This window comes from Notechis scutatus, chromosome Z (assembly GCF_049901735.1).
Source record: "Notechis scutatus isolate UNSWTSFEM ecotype Mainland chromosome Z, rNotScu1.2, whole genome shotgun sequence".
Lineage (NCBI taxonomy): Eukaryota > Metazoa > Chordata > Lepidosauria > Squamata > Elapidae > Notechis > Notechis scutatus.
Genome location: NC_142025.1, coordinates 41,941,338 through 41,962,660, shown reverse-complemented (window position 1 = coordinate 41,962,660; position 21,323 = coordinate 41,941,338). Strand labels below are relative to the sequence as shown.

Here is a 21,323-nt window from a genome sequence, read left to right as displayed (position 1 = left end):
TTATCTTCCTTATACTTGACAGATGGGTTATATTAATTTTCCAGACCTGTCCTCTAAGTGTGTAGATTTCCTGCATGTGAATTCTGAAAATATCAAAGTGCATATTTTTGGAGAATGTCCAGATTTTGGAAGGCTAGTGTGCATATTTCTCTTCCTGTGTCATTTTCTCTAAAACGCTAAGAGGAAGTTGATAGATAACAATTGGTCAGAAGTCATCTAATGAGAATAAAAATTTGCAGCTGGGTCTCTCCCATCTGATTCCACTGTTCTCATACAAAAAAATTGATGAGTTTTTCTTATCTTATCTTTAGGAAACCCAGAAAGAAGACTAGATCCCATTCTAGCTCTTTTAACATCAAAGTGAAACACTTACTAGGGTATCTACAATACTCAATAGTTTCATTTAAAAGTCAAAAGCATCATCACATATTGCAATATAAGTTCTATTTATATATATTTTATTTTATTTTATTTATCTATCAAATGTGGAGTCTGCCCATCTTCCTCAACTCTACCTCTTTCCTATATGCATACAATGTTACATATACAAGAAGGACAGATTGTTAACTGCACTGAAGAAGAGTTTGTATAATTTCTGCCCACCTAGGATTCCTCTAGACAAGTAAAAGAAATAGAATATCCCTTCTTTCAAAATCCCCATTGTGATACCAGAGCAATGAATCAATGGCATCAGATAACAAGCTAGCAGAGAAGATACTAATCAGAAAGCATCTTTTTCAAGAACTGACAGTTCATTATATAGATGGGCTTTTAGCTAAATGATCGTTGTAATTATCCATATACCTCTGAACCTTTTTCACCAGGTTCTCCTTTCTCAGCCTCGCCCTGGAAAAAAAAAGTAGAAACTAATTAAAAATTGTCTTTGTATTTGGAAAAAAAATTGCCTTGCATATGCTATATTTAACCAAGTATAGAATCCAACTTTGATTATAATTTTATTTAAATCTATCTACCAAGATCCAGAGATGTGTACTGATCATTCCACAGTGGAATGATAACAAGTATACCTTTCCTACAATCATGTTTATATTTTCTTGCTCATGTGGAATCCTTCATTTAAAAAATTGCTCTGAGCATTCCCTTAAAAGCCATTTGGCTATTTTTGTTTTTCTTCGTAGAATGTCTAACTTTGAAGATGAATTTTATTCTATCAGATATCAAGCAAGAATTATTAAGGGACCAGATTTTTTTGAACTCACAACAGTGGAACCCTAATTCTGATTTAAACCAAGACCAAATAAGCATTTAATTGGCTCCTAGTCATGGGAGAAGAAACATTCTAGGAAAATTGTAATTGTCGATGTACCCCATGGAAAATATGAAAGTGAAAGCACCATAACACATATTTGAAATGAACATCCAAAAATTACATGGGATGTAGGATTGATAATGGAACTTCTCAACAACGAATGTGCATTTTTAAGAAATTCCAATTTGGATTTACCTTTTGTCCCTTGGGTCCTTGTTCACCTTTATCCCCTCTTCCTCCATGGCCACCCTTAAGAAACAAAAAAACTATATACATTATATACTGAGTATACACGCAATATAATTTAAAGTATGTCTGACTGGTAAAATGACCAGTGATTAAAGAAATCAACCAAAAATTATATAGAATAGACACATCATATTGATAACAACCACCAACATTTGTCCAACAAAATCTCAAGACAGATAATAGTTAAACAGGATATCAAAGTTTAAAATCCAAACAGTTATAATGTTATGAAATAACTGCCTCTATAATCTTAAGATTTACATCTGAAGCTCTTTAGAAGACGCTGCTGCTTTTGGTGGGGGGTTCCATTTATTAAACTTATTGGAGAAATCTTTGTTTTTGTTTCTCACAAACTCACTCAGGAATTTGTTTAGCTGTTGCTGTGTCATTTTCTTCAGAATAAGTGTTATGATCTTGAATTGTGCCTTTGGAATCATCTTGAGTGATGATTTGTGGTGCAGAATGATTGAGCTAATTTTTTTTGGCTCTTTGCATTTCGGGGGTTATGAGGAAAGAAATTGTGCTTTATTCCTTGGAGACAATTAAGACATCAATTAAACTCTCAAATCATGTCCTCCTGTTTGGACTGTGGCTTTTGACAAAGTGCATAAAGCATGGTTTGGCCCTCAATCCAACAGAAGTTACATACTTCTACTTTAAAGATTGAGACCAATAATAATGGCAGTCTGAAAACAACTGACAATTAGTTTACTACTAGAGTCGTTATTACTACTATTACTAATAAATAATCAAATATAATTTGGTTAAAATGAAACATGTCACTTATTTAATTATACTAATAGCATGAAAATGAGTTTCAGCTTTGTTTATTTACTGTTGATTTTAGCTGTTGCAGAATTTCTGCTAAACTGTTCAAGGAAGACTATAGTTTGGTTGAACCAAAATCCAGAAACAAAATTTGGATAGGTGCTACAGAGTATATAGGGCAGTAGTGTATTTCACCTTTTTCTCCCTTCTTTCTTTGCATAGTTTTTACACCAGGTCACTTTTTACCTGGTTCGTTTTCCTATGTCCCTTGAGATACTGTTGCCAAGGCTATAGCCAATATCCTGATTTTTCACAAAACAATATCCAGAAAACTTGTGCTTTAGTAAGTGTCCAGATTGAACACTCATGCTTGAATATATACATAAACTACCCAAAATTGGCTCTTTTGTATACAGCAAGATTCTTCAAACTTGGCAAGTTTAAGACTTGTGGACTTTAACTCCCAAAATTCCTGAGCTAACATGACTGGAGGAGGAATTCTGGGAGTTGAAGTCTATAAGTCTTAAAGCTGTCAAATTTGAAGACCCCTGCTATACAGTGTTTATATGTTAATTGTGAGCTTAACAATTCCTATGTGCAATAGTAAAGCGTAATTTTGTTGAGGCTTTTTTCCTCTTCTATTTAATCATATCTGATTCTCAGAGATTGCCTGGACAACTCATTGCAGTTTTCTTGGCAAGTTTTTTCAGAAGTGGCTTGTCATTGTCTTCTTAGGGCTGAGAGAAAGTGACTGGCCAAAATCACCAAGCTGGTTTTGTGTTAAAGGCGAAACCAGAACTCATAATATCCTGGTTTGTAACCTGATATCTTCACCACTCCATCAAACTAGGTCTCTTAAAAGTTTTACACAATTAAAATTTAAATCTATCTTCTAGAGCAGGGGTGGGCAAACTACGGCCCGGGGGCCACATCCGGCCCGTTGGTCTGTCCAATGCGGCCCGCCCCTGAAAAAAAATCGCTGCCATTGGTCTGTCCAATCCGGCCCGCCCCTGAAAAAAAATCGCTGGGCGATTGTCCTGTGCCGCGTGGCCCCCAGAGCGATCTAGGGGTAGGAAAGAAAAGAAATTTGCAAAGGCCTCGGCTGGGAGTTCGAAATCACCTTCGAGTGCAACCTCTCCGAAGGTGAGTCCCGCCGATCCCCCTTTTTCCGGGGCTTCCAGGCTTAAACTTTGCAAAGGCAAAGCTTGCAGGCTGGAACGTCTTCCCGCCAAGGAGCGGGAAGGGTTCCACCCGGTGGGCGGGCGGGCTGCTTGGAGCCACCTAAAGCTAGGCCGCTGCTGGTGGAGCCTTGCCCTGCCTTGGTGCCCCGTTTCCCGGCTCGGCGGTCCTGCTCGGGCGGCACTTTAAAGCCTGCTCCCAGCAGCCGAGCAACTTCCAGCAACTTTCGCCGTTTTAACTCGCGGGCGCTCGCGCCTGGCCCCGAGCTGCACGGCGGAGGGAAGCCCGGCGGGCGGGCGGGCAGGCGGGCTGCTTGGAGGGAGCGACCGGCGGCGCTCAGGCTTCCCTCCCCGTGCAGCTCGGGCGAGGTGCAAGCGCCCACGAGTTAAAACGAAGCCGAAAGTTGCTGGGAAGTTGCTCGGTTTTCCGGGGCTTCCAGGGCTTTGCAAAGGCAAAGTTTGCAGGCTGGAGCGTCTTCCCGCCGAGGAGCGGGAAGGGTTCCACCCAGCGGGCAGGCGGGCTGCTTGGAGCGGGCTGCCGTGCGGCTCGGGCGGCGCGGCGCCCGCGAGTTAAAGCGAAGCCGAAAGTTGCTGGGAAGTTGCTCGGATTTCTGGGGCTTCCAGGCTTAAACTTTGCTCGGGCGGCACTTTAAAAGCCTGCTCCCAGCACCCGAGCAACTTCCCAGCAACTTTCGGCTTCCTTTTAACTTCGCATGGGCGCTCGCGCCTGGCCCCGAGCCACGCGGCGGAGGGAAGCCCGGCGGGCGGGCGGGCTGCTTGGAGGAGGCGACCCGGCGGTGCTCCGGCAGCAGCAACAGGCAGTTTCGCCCGGGCTCCGCTCAGGTGTCCGGCTGGGGCTGTCAGGAGTTGCTACCGCGGCGCAGCTCCCGCGCGGCTCCAGTCCCGCGTTGCCTTGGGAAGGAAAAGGCAAAACCAGGAGCCGCTGAGCCTGAGCCTCCGGTGCCGCTGCTCCCGTTGCAAAGCACCGCCGCGGCTTTTCCTTTTGCCTTTCCCTTCCCGAGGCAACGCGGGACTGAGCCGCTGCGAGCCGCGCCTGCAGTAGCAACTCCTGACTCAGGGGCCTCCGAGGGAGGGGAAGGAGGAGAAGGGGGGAAGGGTGGGGGCGATTCCCAAAAAATCTTGTGCTGACCCGGCCCGTCTGTCAAATTTTAAAAGTCAATGCGGCCCCCGAGCCAAAAAGTTTGCCCACCCCTGTTCTAGAGGGATTTTATGTTTTGTTCTTTGTTGATTTTTTCCTTTCTTATCTATTTTCAAATATTAATAAATTATCCTTAAAGCTTTTTGAGATTATCATTTACTCTCGTGAACTATAAGTAGAGAAAACCTCACATTTCTTATTATGCTACACACTTACAGGTGGCCCGGGAGGCCCTTGATCTCCTTTCTGACATTCACAGTTCTTTCCACACTAGAAGTTTTAGGAAACATTGAAACATAAATAAATTAGTATTGGAAATGAAGAAGACAATTTGAAAATACCAAATCTGAATTCACTTAGGAAACAGTCCTGCACAAATAAGTTTACAGGTATTACTTATTTACCTTCATTCAAAACAGGCTGTATAAACTATATTTATTTATTTACTCAACATTACAGTAATCTCATTGTATTTGATACTGGATGCGAAGCGTGCAATCACCAAACTGGTTCTTACACCAGCAGCATTCCACCACTGGATTTAGGTAAATAAACTCTTGCTACAAATTATAGTTATGACATTCTAACTCATCTATAATGTAACAATTTAATGCTGTACTCCTGGATTAAACCTTATGTCTAGTTCCATCATGGTTTAGCCATGGTTTGATGTATAGACTACGTCTAGCTCTATTTATTTGAGGAAGAAAGACGTAATCATAATTTACCAATCATAATTTACCAATCATAATGGCTGAATTTAGATACTATGCTAGACCAAACCATTCACAAAATGGTTTACCAGAGTACATAAAATGACCTTTTTGTAGGTATCAATAGAAGTCGCAACAGTGTCATATATAATGATGTCATATGTCACTTAGTCTTCTTGCTCATGATGTCCCTTCAAATACATGTCTCTTCAAATACAATACTATCTTGCAGCTGAAATCCTAGCTTCACCTCTCCAAAGAAAAAGTGACTTGATTCTGTAGCCAACATATTATATTTAGTTTGCCTTTCAACCTATTGTACAAGCAGCAGAATCATAAACAAGAAACAGCTGTACATTCCTGAACTACTGAATTATTCATAACACAGAAGTATTTTTACTTTGTAGCGTTTTATTTGTGGAATTCAACCTTCTGAGAACTGTTCATTTCTCCCACTTGTGCATTCACTCTTTTGGTTCAAAGCTCAGATTGCCATCTCAAAGAGAAAGTTACTTGAAAAATTTAGAATTGATGAATTTCTTCAAAGATGCATTACATGGTGGTTTCAATTGATTAACTCTTCGCAAGTGAATAATGATAATTTAAAGCAAGAGGGAAGGGCTGGAAAATATTATATTTTTACTCGGATGATTTGGAGTAAATAAGTCAAAGAAAATATTTCTAGGTAGCATAATGTACACATTATATCAAAATGGAAATCCACTGCATGTTCATAAAATATATCTCTTACCCTCTCTTCAAATAAAGTGGCCTGAAAAATTAGAAGAAATAACAGATTAGCTTAACATGATATTTCGTTCATTGATTGCTAGCCTAAATTTTTTAAAAATATTTTATTAACTTATTGAACATAGATACAGCACTTTTGCCATGAATGTATAAAATCAGATACAATAAGCTTATCAGACAAGCTTATTCAAATGTAATAAACATTAATAGACAATAAAAATAAGATAAAGGATAAAAGGATAATAATAACAATAATTTATTAAACTTGCATGCTGCCTGGCTTTCAATTATTCTGGGGGCATTTCTTTCCTAATCATCCTGTTTTCTTTTACCATTTCTTGTTTGAATTATCAGCTCCTATTCTTTATTTTACTTATTCCTGCCATTCTAAGTTTCCATGAAAATAGAATCATGCACTTATTTATTTAAATTTAAATTTATGGGAATGATATGGATAAATAGGGTCATTACATTGAAGCAGGAATTTAGCAAACAGGAATCAAGATATTATAAAGACCAAGTCATATATATGTACACATAGGAAAATTATCTGTGCTGCAGTTGCCAAAATGGCCAACACAATCCTCGGTTGCATTAACAGAGGGATAGAATCAAAATCATGTGAAGTGTTGAAACCACTTTATAATGCTTTGGTAGGATTAAACTTACACCCACTTTTGGTCAACTTGATACAAACATTTTGATTAGACTTTTTTTAGAAAGAGTGTAAAGAAGAGCAATAAATATGATTAGGGAACTGGAAGCTAAAACATACGAAGAACAGTTATGGGAATTGGATATGTAGCTTAATGAAAGGAAAGACTAGGGGTGACATGATAGCAGTGTTCTAATATCTAAGAAGCTGCCACAAAGAACAGGGGGTCAACCTATTCTCCAAAAACAAGGGAGGACAAGAAGAAATGGATAGAAACTACTCAAGGAGAGAACCAATCTACAACTAAGGAGAAATTTCCTGACAGTTAGAACAATTAATCAATGGAATGACTTGCCTCCAAAAGTTGTGGCTATTCCAACATTGGAGGTTTTAAAGAAGAGATTGGATAACCATTTGTCTTAAATGATATAGGGTTTTCTGTTTGAGCAGAGGGTTGGACTAGAAGACCTCCAAGGTCCCTTCCAACTCTTGTTATTTTGTTACTCTGTTATTCTGTGTGAATGCTAGCCTATTCAGGAAAAATTATCATTAACAAATTAATAATTAATGCAAAAGTGGCTCTTTCAGCTATTATGATGATACTATGGCTGACATTTCTTTTCATGGCAATATACCATAGTAAAAGCTTGGAAAATATCTACTCTTTAATATTTGTTCAACGGAATGAATGGATATGATTGTATAAATGATCACTATATAATTGATTTAATGTAATTTAGTTTTAATTTGGTCTTACTGTTCATTTTGTAATTTCATTTTCATTTTTTAACAGGATTTAAGAGCTCAGAATAAAAACACCCTGCAAGTTTTATCTAAGGGTCCCCTGGAATCCAGATTTCTCCCACTTTTTTGCTGTATAATTGACTGGGAATAGCTGAAGAACAGTTCCTGGCATATATTTTTTTAAAGAGAGAAATAAGCAATCTGTTGAGAGAAAAAAAAGGTATAGGTACTTTGTAGGTTGTTACTTATGCATCTATTGTTTGAAATAGCTTCTACATGAGAAACATTTAGTAATGCAGGAAATAATTTAACGTTGATAATAAATGATTACTCATATTAACAGACTAAAATAAGTTGGGCCATACTGGCTTATCTTTTTAGGACCTAATTCTGAAAAATAATCTTAAACATTGAAAACTAAAATAATTTTTAAAAATAGAAATAACAATTCCTCCCCTCAGAGAGCAGAATTGATGAGAAAAGCTGCACCTGGTTAAAAACTATCTTTTATTTTTTTCCAGTCTTTGATGTTTCTAGATTTTCAAGGACAAATACATCAACTGATCTCATTTTATTATTTTTCATGACAGTTGCTGTAGATTGTGCAGCTTCTAATACTCCCCTGAGTAATTCCATTATGAACTTTGATCTTGTATTATGTCTAGAGCTCCTTTCTGATCTAAGCACATCCTGTTTATTTTTGTATTATGTTTATGTATGATATACTGGACGATCAGCTACGGAATTGCTCTCCATCTTGCTTTTGTTTATTCCATGTAGCAATACACTACTGTTATATTTAATTTTATAATTTCTAATTTTATTATTAGATTTACAAACCACTGTACATCATGGTTTAACTTATCAAATAAGACATCATGACTGGGTTCCATAATATGCTAATTCAGTGCTAATTGTGGCTTATAACATTACAGTAAATTCTTTGTTAAAGATTAATGTAGCACAGTGGCTCGGTTCACACAATACACTAATCCTTAAATCTGGATTTTATAAATATCATTGCTACCTTTGCAAACTTTCCAAACAGTACATTATATTATGCTTACGCTGATTACATCCTGGTTCACAGAACTTCCCAGATAATGGATGGATTTTCTGCATTTTAGCCACTACCTATCTTACTTTAGCTTAGATTGTTGTATAAATTCGGACTGCATTAAAAACTGAGCTCAACACATATTGATATGTTTCTACCAAAGCATCAGCTTTTGGATAACTTTAAAAAAAACTGAAAGGGTGCATTAATGTGTATGCTTTTGCTGAAAACATATTTATTCCTGAACAAATAGACTACATTTTCACAGCATGTTAGACTAAAAAATGATTGGGTAGTTTGTGGATCAATGGGTTTACATAATGAATATGTCACATTAAGCCGTAATGTGATTTATCTGTAGCTGTCAATAAGTCATCTAATAATGATTTATTCAATAAACCTTCATTAAACAAATCCTAATTTGTGATGTGTGACAATATTCAGTGTTTCTTTAGCTTTCTGAAACATGGTGTAGAAAGTGAAAACTTCATCAGATGTCATCAGCCTTGTAAGGTGGTACAGGCAAGAAGGACACCCAGAATAACTAGCTTTACTTTATTATAAGGTTACATTAACAGAATCTTGAAAATCTAAAAGTACATTTCTCCCCCATCCCAGGCACTTTTACATCCAGAAAACTAGGGGAGGGGCGTAGTTTCTGAGACATTTGCCATGCCCATTTCCTGCTGCAGGCAAAACTGACTCTTTTCCAACCATTGCTCTGGTTCAAGCTATTCCTCTAGGCTCCAGGGTCATTCCCACATGTGTTATGAACTAATAAAAACTATTTAATAAAACTTGTCAACCTCACAATAAGCAGGATCGTAATCCTGCACCTTTGATTGGCCCATGGATAGCGAGCAGGGATTGGTCCTTACGGAGCAGCCTGATTGGCTATTAGTTGAACACCTCTCATTGGGCACAATTTAAGCAGTTGGACACAATTCATTGGTTAACGGGTCAGCAGCCAGCTCTATAAAAGAGCTGCTGCTGCCCAGGGTTTTTGCTCTGTTCCTAATCCTTAATAAAGAGTTGAAGTTCACTAGTTCTCTGACTCGTCTCCGTTCCTTGCGCCCATGCTCAGAATATAACACTGGCGACGAGGATGGGATGCGGAGACGATAGAGCTGACTGAACACTACAGAGCGCCAAACAGAACCGGCTGAGGTGAAATCGATGGATTGGGACGCCCTCGCGCCCCTCCTACCGGCCCACTATGCACCCGCAGTGCCAACACTTGTCCGTAGGCACGAATTTTACCAGAGGGACCAACGGAAAAGCGAAAGTCTTGCAGACTTCATCGCTGACCTCCGGAACTTGGGAGGCCTCTGTGGGTTTTCCAACCTCGAAGAAGCTTTGCGAGACCGCATAGTTCTGGGATTAGATGACCAGACGGTGCAGAGCAAGATCATGGCCAAAGGGGACATTGATCTTGCCGATGCCATCGCAGACGCTACCGCAGCAGAAGCAACCAGGAAGTCGGCCGCTCAAATGCGCCGCACCAACGCACTACTCCGTCAACTCGCGAATGATACCTCGCCTCGCCCCGAGAGGCACTCAACAATGGCGCACCATGAAGACCTGGAATCCCCATCAGAAAGTGATGAGGAAGAGGTCAACCGACTCCGGTCCGAACGAGACCACCAAAACCAACTATTCCCGCGACAATGCGCGGGTTGTGGGGCAAACCACTCACGATCCGATTGCAAATTCCTCGATGCACTCTGCCGTTCCTGTGGAAAAAGAGGCCACATCGCAAAGGTCTGTAGAAGCAAGCGAGGGTCCAGCCCAAAGCGCAGGGAGAATAACTGCAGCCAGTCTTCAGGATTCACTCCTGCGAATCGAAACCACCAGAACCACCAATGGAACAACCACTCCTACAGAAATAAAACACCTGTCACTTCAACGAGATGAGAAGAGGCACACCAAACCATTACCATCGGCCACGCTACATCCTTAGATGCAAGAAAGATCCGAGTGAAGGTCGCCATCGAGAACCAACCATGCGTGATGGAAGTTGACTCGGGGTCGTCTCTCTCGATGGTTTCCTGGAAGACCTTCAAACAACTAATCCCGGCCATCCGTCGTCAGGACCTCAGCCCCCAAAGGATCATACTCAAGGATTACCAGGGCAACAGAATCCCGGTCGTCGGCTCCAGCCAAGTCCAAGTCTCCTTCAAAAATCGTATCGCATCACTACCGCTGACCGTCGTCGACCGCGACCGGCCTAGTTTATTAGGCCTACAATGGTTCGCCCCACTCGGGATCGAGGTAGCCGGCGTCCACCGAGCCGAGAGCAACGACTGGGAGGACTCTCTCGTCCAAGAATTCCAGGACGTTTTTTCAGAAGAGCTAGAAGGCGACCGTAGCGGAGCCCCTACACAGACTTCTCGATAAAAGAGCAACCTGGGTCTGGGGACATCGAGAGGAATGCGCCTTCCAACAAGTGAAAGACTTACTAACCTCCGACGCTGTTTTGATGCAGTCCAACGAGACTTTACCCTTAACTATTACTTGCGACGCTTCACCGTTTGGAGTGGGAGCAATCTTAAGCCATGTACTACCAAATGGAAATGAAGCACCTATTGCGTTTTTCTCACGAACATTATCAAGGGCTGAAAGGAACTATAGCCAACTCGATAAAGAGGCCCTTGCTGTTGTATCTGCTGTGAAGCGTTTTCACGAATACGTGTATGGACGAGCATTTACGATAATCACGGACCACAAACCATTGCTTGGTATTATAGCGGGAGACAAGCCAACCCCCTATATATTATCGCCAAGAAAGACTCGTTGGTCTGAGTTCCTAGCTGCCTACAATTATCTGTTGCAACATCGCCCGGGGAAAGCCATTCCCCACGCTGACGCGTTAAGCCGCTCCCCACTTCCGGAGACCGTCAACGACCCAGCTCCAACCCTCACGACGTTCCAAATCGAAACGCTGCACTCGCCGCCACTAGCAGCAAGACATATCGCCATCGAGACGAAACGGGATCCTATCCTGGCACGAGTTCTCAGCTAGGTCGAACGAGGATGGCCAGCCGACCAACTCCACGACGATTTCGCGCCATTTAAGAATCGGCAGACAGAACTTTTCTCCCAGAGAGGCTGCGTCCTCTGGGGAGATAGAGTAGTCGTCCCAGAGAGGCTACGACAGACTGTTCTAAAGTATTACACGAGGGACATCCGGGCATCGTGCGCATGAAGGCGCTCGCACGAAGCTACGCGTGGTGGCTGGGCATCGATAAGCAGATCGCAGCCTGGGTAACCACGTGCCAGAAGTGCCAAGTCGTTAGCAACGCCCCACCTAAAGCGACGCCAACCGAGTGGGAAACCCCTCGGGGTCCGTGGTCCCGCATCCACGTTGATTTTGCGGGACCCACCAAAGGACACACGTTTTTATTAACAGTTGATGCCTATTCAAACTGGCTAGAAATCCAGAAGATGAAGACAGCCACAACAGAGTCAGTCATTAATAAACTGAATAAATTATTTGCAACGCATGGGTTACCAGACGTTTTAGTTTCTGATAACGGGCCCCAGTTCACTGCCCTAGCTTTTGAACAGTACCTAGCGGACCGGGGCATCCGCCATGCGCTAACCTAACCAGCGCACCCTGCGGCTAACGGAAGGGCGGAGTGAATGGTACAATTCGTCAAAAATGGACTATGGGGACATCGACGACAAGCTCAACCGAATACTCCTGCTTCAACACATCACCCCACACAGCATCACGAATAAGACGCCTGCCGAACTGCTAATGGGCGGAGACTTCGCTCCCACCTCGACCGTCTCCATCCTTCTTATTCACCAGAAAAACCTTTCGGATCTAGCGGGAAGTGCCGCGAATTCAAGGTAGGCGACTTGGTGTTTGCTAAAAACTTTTCTGGCGACCCATTATGGGTCCCTGCAACTATTACCCAACCCACCGGCCCCAGATCCTACCGCCTACAGACTAATGACGGGAGAGCATGGAAACGCCATATAGATCAGCTTCGATCCAGATTGGCACCCACCTCCCGTGACTCCCCTAATTCGCAAACTATGGGGGGAGGGGATATCGAGGAGGCCGAAAATGAAATAGATGGCGACGTAATCACGGGGACCCAGCAACCTAACCGAAGAAACGCGCAACCTGAAGAAGAATCAGGGAGCGGGGTGGCATCACTGCGGGGAAATAGCATGAGGGAGGCAAGCCCACGGGACCCGGAAGTAAGCCTAGGAGACTGGGATAACAACAACGATAGCCGCGCCGAGTCCCCCGCACAGAAACAGAACTAGCCGTACCAGAAAACCTTGAAAGCGTTCCACCGGAATCGGACTGCAGACAAAAACCGGTGGAACAGCGAAAATCAAACAGGCAGGTGAAACGACCTGCATATCTACACGAGTATGTTACCGCACCCCTCAAACGGAACCTAGTGGGGAGGGGTGTTATGAACTAATAAAAACTATTTAATAAAACTTGTCAACCTCACAATAAGCAGGATCATAATCCTGCACCTTTGATTGGCCCATGGATAGCGAGCAGGGATTGGTCCTTACGGAGCAGCCTGATTGGCTATTAGTTGAACACCTCTCATTGGGCACAATTTAAGCAGTTGGACACAATTCATTGGTTAACGGGTCAGCAGCCAGCTCTATAAAAGAGCTGCTGCTGCCCAGGGTTTTTGCTCTGTTCCTAATCCTTAATAAAGAGTTGAAGTTCACTAGTTCTCTGACTCGTCTCCGTTCCTTGCGCCCATGCTCAGAATATAACAACATGCCATTACTGTTCTTATGTAGGATACAGGAGAAATAATCATGAACTCCCTTGCATTGATAGGGAAAACAAAAAGGCAGAATTATGAAATTAAGATAATGGATTCATGACAGAAACTCTGACCTTTGATATTTCACGGCATTACATTCGTCATTGTGTAATACTGTGGGAATGATCTTGAGAGGGAATGACCTTGGAAATGACCTTGAGAGACAAGAAGGAGATCTATAGGCTGGACAACTGACATATAAGACTTACCTCTTCCCAGAGAGGACCTGGGAAAGGACCCTCCCTAGTTTTCCAGAGAGTAAAAGGAGGGAATAAATTATTTTAGCCTTGCAAGATTCTGTTAATGTAATCTGACAATAAATAGACAGCTAGTACTCCTGTTTGTGCTTCTTCTTAGGCAACCTTGCAGGGCTAGCACATTTTGACAAAAGTAGCAAAATCCTATAAATGCCCTTAATAGTAACAATAACAATCCTGAATGTGGAATAAAATGTTTTGATTATGAAATCCATTCCAGTTCAATGATTCCATAACATCAGGTATGGTCTAAATCAGGGCCATACTTTATATGGTCCATTTAGTAGGCTTATGTGACCCACTGACATTTTTTGAAAAATAGTTCACCGCCACTAAATGTCACCACTACTAGAAAGAATATGCTGCCACTTTTGTCAAGTCCTCCAATGTCCTCGTGGGTAGTGCCAGTTCCAACACTTGCCACCACACACCTAGCTGCCAAACAGGTATTCCTTTTTGGTCTGCAAATCTATACTTGCCCTCCTACTAACTGTGTAAATGAAAATAAAAATCTATTCAGTTGGAATAGGCCTGTCTATGTTTAACTTGTTTAACTCTATAACTAGGCAATCTGCAGCTGAGTATTTTAACCTATTTTTTTCTGAACTGAAGGCTGCATAGGTGGAGTTTCCACACATTCTCCGATTCAGGGATGGACTGGAAGCATACTGGCTTTGTTTCAGGTATATTGAGATATCACTGTGTTCTGATTGAGATATCACTGTGTTCTGATTGAGATATCACTGTGTTCTGATTGACTCCCAAGCTTTCTTCTTTCATTTATTAAAAAAATAGGAAATGGGGTTTCAAAGTTGAGGAATTGTTGTGTTGAGCATCCTTTTGAGATGTTCCATTTTATTCCCTGGATTCATACTTAGCAAAATGTACTATGTAAATCAAACAAACCTATTAAACTAAAAGCAAATCTTTACCGCTGCAAAGGAAAGCAAGGTTTATTAGGAAAAAATATATACAATGGTAGAAAGGCTGAATCATTCACCTTTTTATTTTTGAGATCGGGGGAGGAAAAAAATATTCTAGGTTTCCTAAAGGAAGCAGACTAAAGAGAAAAACTATTTCAGTAGGCAAAGCAGAGCAGAACAAAGTAACACAGAAACAATGAAAGAAGGAGAGGTTTTGTTTTCTAGCTTCACTTTTAATGTCAATAGGATAAAAACTGCCAAGAGTAGATGCATCTGGAGCAGCATCTCAAAAAGAAGGAGAAGAAAACAAAAAGGAAAAAGGAGTTGCAACCAAGATGGCCAAGTAGACATAATAAAAACTCTGGAATGCTTGCAGAGCCAGGGAGTGAATTTCTGCCAACAAGAAGCAAGATTCAAAGAGGAGAGAACTACAAAAACTGAGGATGGCCAAAGAGACCAAAATAAATAATCTAATTAGCTACCAGAAAACCTATAGTTTGTACATGTCTTTGATGATGGGCCTGAGAAAGTGTGTGCAAAGCTAAGTCAAAGAAAAATACTGCTCACAACACTACTCACTCTATTTACAATACTCAACATTTGGGATATTTTTCTACCAGCAGTATAAAGCATGTCTGTCATAAACTATTACTATAATGTTGATCTTCCATTCTGCCCATACTCTGCCTTCTTTTTCATTCTGCAGAAGCATATTTCTCCCTACTCTGACATTCCCTTACTCTTGAAATATATCAAAGTTTGAGATAAGACAACTTCTAAAGAATTATAGACCTAATTCTTGGCCATGGCAATAATGGTTAGTGAAGCAAGAAACTGGAAGTTTGTCTTGTCCACCAACAAGTAGACATTGGTAGGGTGTCATCGACAAATTACTGAATAATGTCTAAAGATTGTGATGCTGAAATGATTCCAGACAGTTCTATAACTTTCATAAGGACTTTCCGAGGTCTAAACAAATGAACAATTTCAATAATGATTGGTGGTCAGGTTAGAATAAGAAACACAATAGATATGAGTTGGATTGATATCTTACCTTTTAACAAAGAGAATACTCAAAATTACTAACAAACAAGAATAAGAAAGTTTATAGTAAAACAATTAAATAATGGCATTTAATTATGATTAGTTAATTAATTGCATTCTTATAATTAAACCATTTAAACTAAATAATTTAAACAATTAAAAACTAAATTAGGACAGTATAATAACTATACTGTATGTGCAAAAGTTATAAAATAGTAAATAATAACTCTCACCAGTAAGTAGCTTAACTGCAAGTTTAAAAAGGTGCTGCTTAGGACTATTTCCGAAAATAGTCATCCTTATATTTTACATCTTTTAAAACTGTGGATAATGTATAGCTATAATACCGTATTTGCCGGCGTATAAGACGACTTTTTTTGCCCTGAAAAACATGCCTCCAATTGGGGGGGTCGCGTCTTATATGCCGGGTCGTCTTATACGCCGGCAAATAGTAATTGGGAAGCACTGCGGCTGCCCGCGGCTGAGGCACTTTGCGCACCGTGGAAGCGGATCCCGTGAAGCCGAAAGGAGCAGCCAGCCTTCTCCCAGCTCCCAAGGAAGCGAGGCTCGCACCGCCCAAGCTCTGCTGAGGTATCCGGCTGGGGCTGTCAGGAGTTGTTACCGCTGGCGCGGCTCCGCACGGCTCCAGTCCCGCGTTGCCTCGGGAAGGGAAAGGCAAAACCAGGAGCCGCTGCTGCCATTACAAAGCGCTGCGCGGCTGTTCCTTTTGCCTTTCCCTTCCCGAGGCAACGCGGACTGGAGCCGCGCGGAGCGCGCCAGTGGTAACAACTCCTGACAGCCCCAGCCGGATACTCAGCGGAGCCCGGGCGGTGCGAGCCTCGCTTCCTTGGGAGCTGGGAGAAGGCTGGCTGCACCTTCGGCTTCACAGGATTCGTTTCCACTGTGCACAAAAGTGCCTCAAAAAAAAAAAAAAGTGCAAAAGTGGAAGGCGTGCGGAAGAGGGGCGAGTATATAACAAACTATATTTTGAGTGGAAATGTTGGGGGTCGTCTTATACGCCGGGTCGTCTTATACGCCGGCATATACAGTAGTTTACATCAATTTTTTCTTAATCCTGCCTTCCTTATGAGTTACAATTCCGATTATTCTGAGACTCCTTATGCAGCATATCTATACTATATTGGCAGATGCCATAGTATAAGTTTATTTGCCCAATCCTAAAATCATGCCCCTCCTATTCTGAAGCCTTGCAACTTCAACAATTAAAATGAATTAAACTTTAAAAAGACTTACCAACTGGCTCCTTATTTTATCTGAAAGGCTGGGCTCATTCAAAATTAATACAGACTTCCCTGGAGAATCACCAGATATCAAATGCAGCTTGGTGTTATTGACATCATTAGACAAGCCAATGGTAATGAAAGATATTCCAAGAGCTCTGGCCTTTTCTGATATGTCTTGAATGTCAGGACTTTTGGGATGGTCAATACCATCGGTCATTAGCAAAACCACTTTGAGGCCTGTTTTACGACCTTCTGCTTTGAGCAGCTGAGTTGCATTAGAAATAGCATAGTAGGAATAGGTGCCATGTCCAATGTAGCTCATTTCATTGACTTTTTGCTTAAAAATCTGCAAGTTTCTCCACACTGAAAAAGGAAAGTCAATTCTGACAGTACTACTGAATTGCATGATGGCCAGTCTGATGTCATATCTTTGAACACGGGTGGGCTTCATGAGGAAGACTTTATCACTTAAGAGAATAGCAAACTCTTTCTGCTTATCAAACAATATACCCTTTGCACTTTCAGAACTATCCAGAATAAAGATGATGTCAATAAAACAGACAGAATCTAAAAAGGACAAGATTAGAAATGACATGTTGAGAAAATTCATACATTAAAAATGAAGCATTGTGATGCATGTACAAAAGGGCTGCTTTCATAATTGTCATTCCATGGACACCACTATCAAGGCAACCATGGTGAAACTTCAAAGGATATTGATGTACAACGGGATTTGCACACCTCTATATTATCAGTTGTTTTAAACATAAGCATGGACAACTTGTGAAACAGAATTTTCTATCTCATGCCCTCAGTTAATGATGTACAAATTGGAACAATAAAAAATCAGTAAAATTGTCTATGGAGATTCTGAATCATCCAGATCATGGACCAAAGGTGCTTTTTTTCAAAAGGCAACTTTTTTTCCCCTTTGAAAATGTTCTGCTTCTCATCCAAGAAGCTTCTTCAGTTTTAACTGACTGGAGGGGAATTGAAGGATTTATATTCTTTGAAGTCATCCAGTCATTAACACTCTGAGGATTGGTTGTTAGCTCTCTGAGATTTGTTGAAGCCACTTGGGGGTTTATCTGTATCCTCAGAGTCACCTGAATCAGAGTACAAATGTATGTGGATTTTCTTAGGAATGAGGAATGGAAAATTCTCAAGAGCGTTCCACATCCGTTTGCACTTTGATTCAGAGTGCTAATGACCATATGATTGCAAAGAATATACGTCCTTCCATTTTCTTTTAGACAATTAGAACTGAACAAGCTTCTTGGATGAGAAACGAAATATTTTCAAAGGAAACAAAACTGAAGGAAGTTCTTTTGAAAAAAGCACCTTTAGACATCAGTAAAATTCCTTCCCATCCATTATATATCAAATCTTATAGGCCTAAACATGGTTTACCAGAAGAATACGAAATAGCATGCCAATAAGATAATATAGTTCCAATCAAGGAGAAGCTAATAAGTTTCATTAACTTCACTGAAGTGCATTTTAACTTCTTTCTCACATAACAGAATAACTGTAAGTAAATGCATGGAATAAGGGAAGTTTTAGAACATAAAATTCCATTTTTGCTTTGGTACACAGTACCAAACAGTCACCCCTTGAAAAGTCTCATTAACATCACTCAGTATCTTGGAATGCTGGAAGGACCTTGGGAATAGCTGAATACAGAATCTGAAATATCAGATACAGCATTCCTAACAGATCATGCCCAGTTTCTATTTATACAGTATAACTCCTTCTGAAATAGTCTGTCACTGTTGAACATTCATCATTTTTAAGATGATTTGCTTAGAGCTGTTTCACAATTCACAATTGTACAATTCTGATTTACAGAATTACAGAATAGAATGGATCATTTAGGCCACAAATGCAAAATGATGATGTTTTGCACTAGAGAGAAAGAGCACCATAGACATAATAGATGTAACATTTTAATATTTATTATTTCACAGGTAGCCTTCAATGCATATAAATAATTCACAATTGTAGGCAGGTGGAACTTCTATTCTACAATTATTTTATATTACCTCCCCCATGTATTAAGATGTTATTAGATCAACAGCTCAATATAATCCAGTAGCAATGGCAGCCATGTTTATCAAAATATATGATTACTGGACCATCTGAATGTCTCCCAAACCATTCTGAAAATATGGTTGTGGGTCCCATATGTTTTTCAATGCATATTCCATGAATCATGTCTTCCATTAGAAAGAGATGGACATTCAGAAGAGAATAACAATGTCCTTTGTAATCCACTGAGGATGAAAATAGAGAATTCCATGAGATTTGTGAAGATACAAAATGCAGGTAAAGAAATATATCACTTTCCCCTGGGAATCTTTCATGCAACCTATAGCACTTCCTTCTCATATATAATACTTATATCAAATTCTAGGAATTTACCCTGAAGATTGTCTTTTCTTGCCAGAGGACTTAACCTTTGTCCCTTCCTTCTGTTTTGTCCATATACTACATTGTTTATTGCAATGGCCAAAACCAAAAGGTAAAGGACGGAGTGTTTTTTCCACATAATGACTTGTATTCAAAATCCAATGGCTGCTCCTGCTAATAAAAAAAAATCCATTAACTTATTATCATGTTAAGAAACCCAGAATATGGATTTGTATGGAACATTATTAAATGATTTATACAATCTACAACTTTGAAATTAAATTGTAGTATTTCATTATTTAAACTGTCCTATTTTCCTATTGCTATTAGGCCTTTATGTAAATTGTTTTTATTGACTTCATTTTAAAGTCTATTTCTATTATAAGCTACCATAGAAACATAAAGAGAAAAATACAAGGAAAAAGTATTGTAAATAAATAAAGAGAAAATACTTGTGCATTTTTCCTTCTGGCTGATATATCAGATTTCTAAAATCTTAAGTTCTGCAAGTTTTACAGATCTTGCTTATTTATCATATTTTATCTGAGAAGTATTCACAGATATTTTATGCTTTTCTGTCTCAAGATAATGGATAAAAATGGCTTGCATTAGGTAATACAAATAATAAAACATGGCTTGCATTCAGTAATATAATTATAAGAATTAGCTTCATAATTTTTTTTAATTTAGTCAATTAGCTTCTTCTTTTTAGACATGTAAAAGAATTGCTGAAAAGACTCTCTTCTGTTATTTATCTTGAAAAAAAAAGTCAGACCAGTTTTCTCTGAAAAAAATGGGTGCTTGTGTAAATGTGCTCCAAAACTGCATTTTTAGCAGACACAGTCATTTCTATCAGAATTTATGTGCAGAATTTAATTCTATTGAGAAAGAAAACTATTCGGCAATGAAAGACATTCATTAGAAAATATCTACAAAATAGAACCTAAGGTAATACAAAGTATATTACAAAATGACTAATTTTGCAGGATTGCGAAAATTTACTCTACCTTCAGTAGGCTTACATGTAGAAAACTGGATATACTTTACTCAGGGCATCTCTATGTTCAGTGATTAACTTATGACACCAATATAAAATTTTCAAACCTATGATTCACTGATAATGCCAAAATGAATTTTATATAATATTGCAAAACTCTATTCTCTAACAAAAAATAATACATTCTTTTCTATTGGTACTATACTTATATCGCTAATGTCAACAATTGTTAAAATACAGTTGGTTGTTGACCATATCGTTAAAATTAAAAATATGCTTTGGATTTGCATTTATTTTACTAAGAAATTATTTTTATCATCATCTCATCATCATCTTACCTTACTTTAGAAAGCACTGAAGCTCAAACTGGAAATTAAAGAATTTTGAAATAGATATGATCTTGACAAGGCATTCTGGGGATAGGGGATTAGTTTTCTTTCCTTAACAATTGCAGTAGTTCTGGAATAACTAATTAGTCCAGATGCAAATAATAGTACCTTGCATCTGGAACTTGATCCTTGACTCATTTTTCATTGCTCCAAGCTGAATGGAGAATGGTTAGGCATTTGGCCAGATCTTCTGTCTGGGTGGACACACTTAAAATGTTAAAGGAACAGCTTTTCTGAGAGTTTGCTTTGCAAGTAGCTTTTTCATTACTATACAGTTTTTGTTTTTATTTTTTTAATAGCAGCTGTAATAAATAATTAGCCAAAATATTCCATAAACCAAGCAAAAAAAGAGGAATAGAAGAAAGATGGAATTGAAAAACAACAAAGCTATACATAGGTAGCTATCATAGCATCAGATGAAGTATTTATGTAAATCATAGTAAGTTACAATTTTATTATCAAGGATTATTAAATAATCCCCAGTTTGTACTGAACATCAAACAAGTAAACCATATTATCCTTGCATCATATAAAATAACACATTTAAATAAAACAATATACCAATATCATTAAAATAAACTAAAATGGAAATTAAATGTCAAAATTAAAAACATTTTAGGCCTTGAATTATCTATCTTAAGGTGAATTGAGAGAAGGGCACGTGCTAGAGAAAACAATCCTGTAGATTAGTGATCTCTAAAGTTAG

General features: G+C 39.7%; 2 protein-coding genes across 3 annotated transcripts in view; one reads left to right on the top strand and one right to left on the bottom strand.

Moving 5' to 3' along the window:
- COL28A1 (collagen type XXVIII alpha 1 chain) overlaps positions 1-20,816 on the bottom strand; it is an 89,074-nt gene extending 68,258 nt beyond the window's left edge. Inside the window, exons 1-7 of one of the 2 annotated variants that reach the window (XM_087945357.1) lie at positions 20,726-20,816; positions 19,244-19,405; positions 16,833-17,389; positions 6,089-6,109; positions 4,841-4,894; positions 1,466-1,519; positions 805-846 (exon numbers count right to left, since the gene is read on the bottom strand). In XM_087945357.1, the coding sequence (XP_087801483.1) occupies positions 805-846; positions 1,466-1,519; positions 4,841-4,894; positions 6,089-6,109; positions 16,833-17,389; positions 19,244-19,370 (855 nt within the window). In that variant the 5' untranslated portion in view covers positions 19,371-19,405; positions 20,726-20,816. Of the gene's footprint in view, positions 1-804; positions 847-1,465; positions 1,520-4,840; positions 4,895-6,088; positions 6,110-16,832; positions 17,390-19,243; positions 19,406-20,566; positions 20,702-20,725 lie in introns of those variants that run through there. The other variant, XM_026677794.2, reaches the window with a different exon arrangement.
- The window catches only part of MIOS (meiosis regulator for oocyte development), a 126,618-nt gene that overhangs the window by 70,100 nt on the left and 35,195 nt on the right, over positions 1-21,323 (top strand). The window lies entirely within an intron of this gene.